The sequence below is a fragment of the Uloborus diversus genome, chromosome 4 (genome assembly GCF_026930045.1).
Source record: "Uloborus diversus isolate 005 chromosome 4, Udiv.v.3.1, whole genome shotgun sequence".
NCBI lineage: Eukaryota > Metazoa > Arthropoda > Arachnida > Araneae > Uloboridae > Uloborus > Uloborus diversus.
The window spans coordinates 39,623,836-39,635,869 of NC_072734.1; the positions used below are offsets into that span (position 1 = coordinate 39,623,836).

Here is a 12,034-nt window from a genome sequence, read left to right on the forward strand (position 1 = left end):
CTGGCGATGCATAGCCCAACCCTAATTTATATATATATATATATATATATATATATATATATTGGAGGTTTTGTTTATGGACATTATCTTTTTATTAAGTTTAAAATATTCCATTTATGATTTTTAATTTCAGGATACTATATCAATTTAGAAATTAATACATAAAATTTTACATTTATGAAGCGTATGCATTTGATCATATATCTGAAGAAAATAAAACCAAAAGATGCCTGATAACAAATAAGAGCAGATATTGCACAGTTACGTCAATAAATGAAAGTTATTTCACAAAAAGATAAACTACTAAATCACATATAATTTTTATCGGTCTTTTATCTCTTTCTCTCTTTTTTCAGAAAGTCCGTCACTTTGAATTTATATCTTGCTACTTTTCTCGATAATTTTACTGCCGCATATTTATTCAGTTGGGGGCGAAGTATTACAGCTTTATTTATTTTCACGTCTGAAATATCTATTCATGTTCATTTTTCAAAAATACCTCTCTAAAGATAGCTCGTCGATAAAATAAAGGTGAAACAATAGTGTGAAAATAGATGAGTCTCAATCTTGCTGGTTGAAATGTAATCTATATATATATAAATGAATGTTTGTCTGTATGTCATCCATGAACTCAAAAACTACCCGGCAGATTTGGCTGAAACTTTCACCGCTTGTTATTTTTGGTACTGGGAATGTTTATAGACCAGTTCGAAAAAAATCCGAACTATAGTTCCTTTTTTATTCCAATTTAAGTCACAATCCATTGGATAAATACGAATAAAATTATCGGCTGCAGAAATTAATTCGCGTGAAAGATCTCATTGATAAGAAGTTAACTGTTGCCATTTTTCTTGAGTTTGAACAAATAAATTCTTTCTTTATTGTTTTATGGCTTTTCATGCAACGGGAGGATTTAGAACTTTTTCTATTTGATATTTTTAGCGATTGGTTGATCTTGCAAACTGCGTGAGTACAAAATTTGAGTATAGTCACGGCTTCACTTGATACCTGGACCGATTATCATGAAAATTGCTTTATATATATATATATATATATATGTGTATTTTTCCACGGAGAAGGTGCGTAATATGCTCATTGAAGCCACTCGCCACCAGGTGGCACTGCAGAGTAGCAACTTCTGCCCCGTTCAACCGATTGTCATGAAAATCAGTATAATGATGTATTTTTTTGTTGGCGTAGCAACGCGCGTCAGGTACAGCTAGTAATATATAAAATTGAAAATTAAGAAAAAAAGGAAGTTTGTTCGGAATCAAACATTGTCTTTCTCTTTCTATTAATTCTCTCTCTCGCTCTCGTCTTTAGCTCAAAATAATGGAGTGGTTTCCTTCAGTCAAAAGTACTACTTTTAGTCATTGAAATGGATGGAATGAGAAAAAAATATTAACATGGACCCAGAAAATACTTTCATTTTCCCAACATTTTTTTTAAATTAATTTTTTTAAATGTCCGATTTTTCAAACAAGGCGTGGTTTTTATGACGTCACAAATGATGCACTTTGCCGCATCTTTCTACTACGTTTCCACTTTATGATAATCAAGCAGCGAATTAAAATTGCGCTCTACGCTTTCTATCAACTGTATTGTTGCCAATACACGTGAGTAAAGATGCGAATTAAATATTTTGTTCTGTTAATGGCAACATTGAATGGCATTTCATCATTTGTGATGGTGATGTCACACGACAGAAGTGTAAACATTGAAAGCTCACCGATTTAAGTAATTTTTAAAAAATATTAAACTTAAACAAATTATTTAAAAAAATTTCAGATCCTATGTTTTTAAGCATGCTCTTTCCGAAAAAAGAATACTTTTAAAATTTTGGAAACGATCCCATTTCAATTCTAACTTTTTAGTGATAAGAAATTTATCTTATTATTTTCAAAAGCGCGTAGTCATGGTTTCTTATTTTTAACTCTGTTTTAGCTCATTTTGTATTTTTGCCTTTTTTTTAATTCAATTATTAGGGTACTTATTAAAAAAAATAAACCTTTTGAAGAGAAATAGGCCAATACAAATTCAGAAAAAGAAGGAAAGAAAAAGAGAGAGAGAGGAACAAAACATTGTTTCAGTAATCAATGACATTGATATTTTGCATTTAAATGTGTTGGTTCGTAGAATAAATGTTTTTTCTTGTGAATAAAATAACAGATGCATTAAGATTTATGTTATTTATGAATAGCTTTTCTGTTGAATTTCAGCTCAAAAAGTATGCAAAATTTGTGTAAAAATTTTCATTTAAATTGTATCACTTTATCATTACGCTACGTATACCTTAAATCATTTTTAGAAAAGCTATAAATCTTTTATTTAAGATTTTTTGAACACAGTGTTGTGAATTAAGTTTTCTTTACTTACTTAAGAACTTCAAAAAGAAAAAGGTGAAAAATAATGCAATTGAACTCAATGGGATGAAATTTAATCACACATTTACTCTTCAAATTTCATTAACTTTTGAAGGACAGTGGTTGCATACCGAAACAAACAGTTTTTGGTTTTACCTCCTTTTTTTCCAAATTTTTTTAATAAAAATCATTTTAGTTATTTTCTTTTAACTTAAATGAACAACAATGGCAGTGTGTTAATTACTTACGTCAGGAGTGCCCACCTAGGGGTCATGGTCTTTCTCATGGGGTGTCTTAGCGATATTTAGGGGGTGCGCCCTTGAGCTAAGGGGGGGGGGCACCCCTTCTTAAGCTATTCGCAATCTTTAAGTGATCAGTGCGTTGACAGTTGTGTCAATACCCATCAATTCTGCGTGGGAAGGTAAATCGCAGTATCTGTAGAAAAGAGTTTTCGAGATATATGAAGAAACGTCTTTTGGATTCCATACTAACAAAAGGGAAATGTTGAAATTGCCACTTTTTTCTTGCTTCGTTTTTCAGTGGAAACCAAATAAGCAAGCTTGTACAGTAAAGTTTAAGTATTATAGGTGAAAATAATGCAAAAAGAAAAAAAAAGTTGAATTTGCAGTTTTTGCACTTAACCTTTCCCCCACGGCAGAGTACCTAACAGAACTACCAAATTGTGAAGAGAGGCAGGCAGAGAAGCCAGGCTTTGGAGTAGGGGTTTCCAAAATGGGTGCCGCGGAAGTGCCCATTGTATCAATATGTGTCATGTGTGTATAACAGAGATACACCAGGATGCATTGGGGGAAATTCCTAATTCTTGAAAGATTGCCGAGAATGGAAAAGTTTGAGAACCCCTGGCTAAGAACAACTTTCGATAAGTGTTTATTAGGAAACTGAAATGGCAATTGCTTCACATGCCTGATTCAAAAGAGCACTTTTCATTTGGCAGATTCTTGATACAATCTTCAAACGAAAATACAAACCACCGTGTTAAAATTACGCATAAAATGTTCCGGCAGCTATTTCAATAATGATTAACGTCATCATACAGCATACCAAGTCATTAAAAATGTCTCTCTGGTGCACGTGAATAGTGATGAAGGTCTCGAACTTCGTGCGCTCCACTGAGCCCAGACCTTTCGTTGTCTCCTCAATCAAGGTATTCAGGAGTTCCAAAAATAAATCGTTGGTCTGTTGCATCACCTTCTTGTCTTGAGTGGAATATGCCAGAGCCACTTCCGATTCTCGAGTCCAGATGATTTGCAGGCATAAAAGTCCGATCTTGGTGAGGAAAAAGAAATGCAGTTGCAGTTATACATACCACTCTGATATAAGTATTAAATACGAGAATGACAAACTATTAAACTATTTGAATAGGTGAAATATAATTCAATGTAGATACATTAGAATTAAAGAATTCAACCGTAGGGTATGCGTTTTGTAAGGTTCAAAAAATAATGATTATTGGTTATATAAGTTCACTAAATTAAAACCTGAGAGTTGTTTAAAATTTTGCTTAAAAAAAAGCTTTTGCTAGAATCTTACAACGGATAAAAGTGTCGAAAGAAGAAGAAAAAAAGGGTTGAAAAGAGTAAATCTTAATTACACGTCTGAACATAAACTTTACTCAACGCCCCCCAACCCACGCGTAGAGGCACAGACACATCTTGACATTTACTACCAAGCCAAAAACGTGAACTTGCAAAGTCATAGTAGTTTTGAAACTTGAAGTTATCGGTGTATCAGAAATCAGAAAACTACTTCATGTAGAGTGGCAGAACTGAACCAACATTTGAATAAAATTAAGAATTCTGAATAAATGGTTTTGGTTCGCGCGGTGTAAAGAACTGATTCGTGACTTAAAATTTGCACTTGGGTGGAAACGGCCAAAATGCAGCATTTTGTCTTGACCGTGGTGGTAACGATATGTCAACATAAAAATCGCAATAATAATGCATTAACCATACAATCCATGTAATGCTTGGAAAGATTTTTTTTTTTTTTTTTTTTTTTTTAACCAGAACCATTTCTTTTCGATCTTTTAATGTAAAAATGTTGAATGTCAGCAAATAAAATTTTTTCCCTCCTTTTCAATGTCACATTTCATGAATTACTGTCATAATCATAGACACATCAACAAGCAGACAGATTAAATATTCATTGTGTCAGATTTATTTACCTGCGCAGGATACTCTCGCAAGAATTCCATGAGGGTAAATTTCGGACTCGTTGTCGAAATAGCTGCCTTTCGAATAACGGAATGCAAAGACTGATGGGACATCCGCAGCAGATTCATAAGCCAGCACTCAACGTTACCTTCTGCTTTCACAGGCTTGTTGAGCTGTCAGGAGAAAAGATTTACTGACATGTATATATATATATATATATATATATATATATATATATATATATATATATATACTAGCTGACCCAGCCACGCGTTGCTGTAGTTGGATTAAAAGAATCTTTTACTCATTATTTTGATACAATAAATTAATATTTTTAATAAAGTTTAAAATTGTTTAGCCGATTTTAAAACATAGGAGGTTGATAATGAGCGCGTTAGGCTGAATTAAGTACTTATTAAATGACTTACTAAACCTGCGCTTAGTAAATTTTGTAAGTACGACTTCGGCCAAACATACAAAATCAATTGAAATTAACAGTAAATATCGAAACTGATTGTAAAATATCGGAACGCAGAAATTAAGCATAAACCAACATACAGTTTTAAAATGTATTCTACATTTTATCTATCTCAGCTTTATCTACAGTTCGTAATCAATGGCTTCTTTATAAAAACAATAACTAAATTTAAAAATTAAATTTAAAAAATGAGGTAGATAACATTTATTTCGAACTATTGTTTCTATTATTTGAAAATTTAAAACTATCTAAGCACTAAGTTGTGCACAAAATTCTTGCTTAACCTGTCTTTTGCTAACACGAATAGGTATGATAACTTCCCCACTCATGAGTTGGCGATAGATAGTTTTTCCGGGAGAGATATATGTATATTTCAAGTCCAAACCGCAAATAGACATTGTTTTCTCTTAATATCTTTTTAGGGTGATTGAAAAAGCTAAAAGCATTGGAAGTTGAAGCCTTCTAAATGTGTTTGAAAATTATGACGCTATTAATGGAAGTACGTGGCAACACCCCCCGAAAAATTCCCTTTAAAACTTTCCCGTCAAAATTGTTGATTTTTGATGAATAAACGTGTACCGTTACATACTCTAGGTTGGTTTAAATTGTGAAATGAATAATTGGTGAATCAATTTTTTAACCAGAGGTCATACATTGACATTCTTGGTATATCCCGAGAATTTAAAAATTTAGTTGGAATGCATACCTCTTTTTTTCCATCAAAAACTGTATTTCCTTGTTCATAACAACGGACAGCACAACCTGATTATGAATATTTTTATTCAACTATCAGTTGGCTCATTTGTCGCAATGATTGTGGCCAAGACAGCGTTATTGCTCTTTTCTCGTTACAAATAAGTGTTAACAAAGTCGGTCGCCAATTGATCAGGTGATAGCACACCATAATGACTTTAAAACAAATTTGAAATTAAAATGCATAAGTCTTCAATCAGCACTAAAGTTTTATTATATATCTCTGGTGTAAAACCGAGATTTGGACATCGTTGTGTTTGATTAGCTCTATGAAGTACGCCTTCATACATAAAATGTATATAGTTTTCCATTAGAAATGATGATTGTGTTGGATATTATGTTGTCAATATTACTTGAAACAGTTGACGAACACTGTTTGCCGTTATGCCACCTTCCTACTTTTGCAAGAAAGATTCAACCGCATTTCTGCATACATAGCAAAAGCTAAGAAAGAATAGCAAGCATATACTATGACCTTTCCTCACCTGCAAAGCTACAAAATCCCGAGGCTCATTCGCTCGTCCAGAGAGCTTATCCCATTTAGACGGAATGTATTGAAACAGAGGTTGATACGCTTAATAAATACGCTCAGTAAATCTTTAAACTGGGAGTTAAAATATTTTTCACAACAGTGAGAAGTCTGCATTCATGACACTTGTAGCAATTCAGTAAACGTTTTGACACAGATACTTGATTTTCACAGGAAATTGTTGAGAACCTAAGAAAACCGACATGTTCCGCGGAAATAATCAGTGACATTTCGTATTTTTTACAGTGCATTTAAAATAGCATGGAACATTGATATATAAATTTATGTTTGCGAATCGACTGACCACATAAGATTTTTGGCACTATGCAAAAGGATCAGTGTCGTTTTTGGTGGTTCAAGTGCTCTGTGTAGAAGATTTTTTTTTTGAAATGCGACCTTGACCGTTTTCGAGATGTACTGCAAGATGCTGGACAAATGGGTCTCTTTCGTGGATAGGGAAACTAAATTATTCCCGATAGTTTCTCGTTGCTGCTTATATATCTTCTCATTTCTTATCTTGTTATTTCGTCATTTTAGCCTATTTTTCGTACTTCAAATGCGACCTTATAAGGAACTTTAATAACGTATTTGAAAAATGCTTAGTTGATTTCTGGGAATTGCAAATTTCGACATTAATATGAGACTCATATATTTTTAAAAGCAGTGGTGAGTATGGAACTACCCGCCTGTCGTGAAGCTCGACATATATTTTACGGATCTCCTCTCTTTCTCCACTATCCTTGATCTCTATGTACGCAACGCTGACCTCCATTCCTCTCGGACAGAAGAAGAAGCACTTCGGTCGAAATGTTTTAAAAATGTGTATGGCAACACAGAGTTGAGCTCGGCTGTGGCGCACGTGGGAAAAAGTTAGTTGAGCCACATCCGTTGCCTGTATTGTCGTGTCTCCTTTTTTTCTCTTCAACAACTTTCATCACCCGTCTTTTTGTGTTATAAAAATGGAATCTCCATGAAATAAGTTCTACATCAGATGACCGGCGGACATGTAAGAATCGCCTGAACGCTCCACTACGGTCCTGAATAGTGAAAGATAAAAATGACCAGAGAGTGTGGAATTATGCATGGACTCTTCAACTGCGTTTTTGTGAATGAGAAAGAGGTCCTCTAGGAATGGATAGGACAGGGATGCCCGCTGCTCACCGGGATCAGAACTGTGATATAAGAACTGAACCATGCCCAAAGTGATGATATGAAGCGTTCCATTGAGTGATCGACCAATTTTTCTGGAGTCCGGATATATGTGGAGTTAATGGAAGGAGATCGCCGGCATCCGCACCAGCCAGTCATGTCCCCAAAGTAACAGTAAATGAATCGTCTTTTTATCTACAATTTGTGTCCTCATTTATCCAGGTACCATTTTTATATCTCCAATCCCAGATGATAAGTCACCATGGATACATTACCTTTTTCTATGCACGTGCACAAACTGGGGAGGATCGTGATACGAATGGGTTATACATACATATTTCACACAACGCAAAAATCTAAGTCCTTTAACAATTTCATTTAAAGTTCCACTATAACTTCCCCATATAAATTTGGTGCCGTTGACCTTCCTCACCTGTTTGTTTGCGTGCACGGGAAACGAAAATGAATTTTTATAGAAATAATGAACAATAGTAAAATGAAAGAACTCTATGATAATATTTTTTAAAATGAAAATGATCTTATCCGTATTATATGTTATCGAGAATTTTTAAATGTGATATATGATGTTTTTTACATGTGATATGTTTTAATTACTATTTTAAATAAGGAGTGTGTTTTGAGTACGATGTATTTCATCTAAATTTTTTTTTTTAAAAAAAAAGGGGAAAATTTTATAAGACTTGTAAGTCTTAGGTAAGAATATGCCTAATACTAGAAATCAGACACGGGATAATATGCCAACGGATGTGACTCACTCTTCGGGGACACCCAGTTCCTCCGACCGGCCAGGTGTACACCCACACTTAAATATATCTATTCAAAATTTTGACGGAAGTGAGGATATGATTAAATTTTTTTTCTCCCAACTTAATGATGTCCAAACATATAATAATTATACCCAAGGCATGATGATCAGTTTGATGAAATCAAAATTAACTGGCAATGCTTTAAAATATTTCCTTGAGTGCCCCGAATTCCAAGAAATTCAGACCATTACTGAAGCTAAGATCATATTTGAGAAATTCTTCTCCTCAAATAACAAAATAGTATCAGTTACAGAGTTTAATAACATAAAATTGTTACCAGCGGAATCAATTAAGTCTTTAGCTCATAGGATTGATGCAATGGCGGTAAAAGTTTATTACAACTGTGATAAAAAGGCACTATCACAAATAAAGTTTGTGCAGTTTTCTAATGCGTTGCCCTCTGATATAAAATGTAAACTGTTTGAAAATGATATAACTCAGTATGAGGAGGCAGTAACATTCGCACAGAAATGCCAGGATGCACAATTGTCTGCGTGTATGTCAGTAAACCCACATACATCCACTCAAAATGAATATGAAACTCAAATTAAGGCAATGCAAGAGCAGATTAACAATTTACAGGCGCAAAATCAAATTGAATGTCAATTATGCGAAAAGAAAGGTCATTCAGCTAAACAATGTCGCGGCTCACAAAGACAATTTTCGAATGGGGAAAAATTTCATGGGAACAGAAACAGATCTGAACCATATAATGTTAGGAATAGGTATAACAACAGTCAACAAAATTTTGGCAATGATAATAGGGGAAATAGGCAGAATATTGGTCACAGGGGACAATTTCGAAATAATATTTTCTGTCAATTTTGTAGTCGTCAAGGGCACACTTTGTTTTCTTGTAGAGAGTATTTATGTTTGAACCAAAGTTCTTCAAATTATCAGAATAATTCAAACTATCAGAATAATTCAAACTATCAAGATTCGTCAGGTCGACAAAATTTTAGGGGAAGGGGCAATTTTAGGCAAAATAGGGGAAACACTAGAAATTGGGCTAGTAATTCTCGAAATATTTCAAATGGGGAAAATTTAAACTAGAAAAGAGACCTGCACTGGCTGATGAGTCAGGCTCTCAAATTTTTTTTTCATCAGCATGTTAAACTTCTAAAAATAAAAAAAAGTGTAGTTCAATTAATGCCATTGAGAAAACTGATGCGGATTCACAGACTGAAATTTCCACAAAATATGAGTTTATTTATAATGTGGCTAATCATGATAGTGTTAACTTGCCTTTAATTGAAGGCTCTTTTAATAATCACAAAGCTTTGTTTTTGATTGATTCAGGATCGACAATTTCAATTTTGGCAAAAAACACATTTGAAAGCATAAAATCTGAGGTAAAATATAGATTTCTCTCTCGTAAAGTGTCGATTGCTACTGTAAACTCTTCGGTGGATTTCTCAGCATGTGCTGAAGTATCATTTAAATTGAATAAAATACATTTCAGGCACACCTTTTATATTGTTGAACTTCCAAAAGAATCTAAATATCGAGCAATTTTAGGTTTTGACTTCATGTCCCGCCATAATGTGTGTATGCACATAGACAAATATTTGATTTCCATCAACAATAAGGATATTCCACTTGTCGGTGCATACCATCCAAAAGAAATTCATGCTCGTCTTGTTAAGAAACTCATAATTCCCCCAAATGAATCATGCTATGCTTTGGTTTCAATGTCTGAAAATGTGACTGCTGAAAACTTTTTGTTTGACCCGTCTTTAAAATCTGTTGATCTTGAATGTGATCCTACTATTTACTCTTCAAATGACAATAATATTAATGAATATCTAAATTTGTTACAAATTAATCAAAATGCTACTTTTCCAATTTCAAATTCTTCAAACAAATTGAACTCTGGTAATGTAAATAAATCATCAAACCAAATCTATGTGTATATCAAAAATTTGTCCAAAACAAAAAAAGTTCACCTAAATAAGGGACAGGTTATTGGAAACATAATTTCAGACATTGAATTTGGAGCAGGGAATGATAAAAATGTTCAAAGGGAATATTTGAATTTAATTACAGCTAGTGAGGAGGTTTTACAGAAACGCAAAGAGGAGTTAAAAGAAACTGATTTTGACTTAACCCATTTAGATAGTAAACAACAAGACCACCTAAGGGACATTTTAATGTCACATTCGGCTGCATTTTCTAAGAATTTATATACACTGGGATGTACTGATAAGGTAGTACCAAAATTAGACTTTATTCACAAGAACCCAATTAAGACGTTACCTTTCCCAATTCCGCAGGCTCTACAAAAGGAAGCTTTAGAGCAAATTGAACAATTACAGGCCGCTGATTTGATTGCTCGAACAAATACCGAGTGGTCAGCACCTATGCTCCTGGTTCGTAAGAAGTGTACAAATAAAAATGACCCACCTAAATATAGACTAGCTATGGATTTGAGGCTAATTAACAGCATTTTAAAATCATCGTCTTACCCTCTTCCAAAAATAGCTACCATACTTAGCAATATTGCTCAATATAAATTTTTTACTGTATGTGACTTAAAGAATGCTTACTGGCAAATCAAACTCCCTGAAGAATACCAAGATATTTTGGCATTTACTACGCCTTTTGGTACATTTAAAAATAAGAGATTAGTTTTCGGACTTAAAAATTCAAGTTCAATTTTTCAATCTCTGATGGACTCTATTTTAGAGGAATTAAATCTCCCAGCTTTGTTTGCATATCAAGATGATGTACTGATTTGTGCCCAGAGTTTCCAAGAGTCTGTAGACAAAATTACAGCAGTTTTGAACATTTTCCAGAAATATAACATAACCCTATCTCCTGAAAAATGTATTTTTCATAAAACGAGTATAGATTATCTAGGATTTAGCATAACACAGGGCATCGTGTCACCAGTTAAATCCAACATCGTAAAAGTAACTTCATTTCCTATTCCCAAAACTTCAAAACAAGTCAAGAGATTTGTAGGATTATGTGGTTACTACAGACATTTGATTCCCTCATATGCGGAACTTACTAAACCACTTACTGAACTAACATCTCATAAAGATAAGTTTAAGTGGACTTCTGAACACACTAGAGCATTTAATTTGTTGCAAAGAAATTTTTTCGCTGCACCTTTTGTAAAGCTTCCTGACTGGAATAAAGAATTCGTACTAAATACTGATGCTAGTGGCATAGCGATTGCTGCGGTACTAATGCAGGAACATGACGGGAAATTACACCCTGTTGCATATTTTAGCAAAGCGCTCTCCAAACATGAGAAAAGGTATCCTGCAATTAAACTTGAGTTAATGGCAATTGTAAAAGGGGTACAAGCATTTAAATACCATCTTTATTCACGTCATTTTTGCATATTGACTGATAGTCTACCACTGCAGCATTATAAAAAAATTTCATCGCCTGCTGATTTGACTACTAGATGGCTATTACAATTAAGTGAATATACATTTACCATGAAATTTATAAAAGGGGAATTAAATGTGCTTTCGGATTTTATCTCTAGAATTTCTGAACAGTTACCAAATGAAAGTCTAAAAGAAAATCAAGATCTTTTAAATTCTAGTGCAATTTTACCCATAATAAATATAGAGGATGAGGACGAAACCGAGGGTAGTCTAGATAATTGGCAGGAAAATTTTAGAAGTATGACTAGTAGCTCTAGGGAAACTCAAAATTGTAGTAATAACAATCAGGAAAATAATGACACCTATGAGTTTGTAAATCAGCTAAATGTTTCTAATCAGAACCCACATGACCCTAAG

At 33.7% G+C, this 12,034-nt stretch overlaps 1 protein-coding gene across 1 annotated transcript in view; it reads right to left on the reverse strand.

Annotated features, from left to right (window-relative positions):
• The window catches only part of LOC129220057 (dynein axonemal heavy chain 5-like), a 274,414-nt gene that overhangs the window by 181,078 nt on the left and 81,302 nt on the right, over window positions 1-12,034 (reverse strand). Inside the window, exons 25-26 of the mRNA XM_054854398.1 lie at window positions 4,549-4,710; window positions 3,426-3,650 (exon numbers count right to left, since the gene is read on the reverse strand). Of these exons, the coding sequence (XP_054710373.1) occupies window positions 3,426-3,650; window positions 4,549-4,710 (387 nt within the window). The remainder of the gene's footprint in view (window positions 1-3,425; window positions 3,651-4,548; window positions 4,711-12,034) is intronic.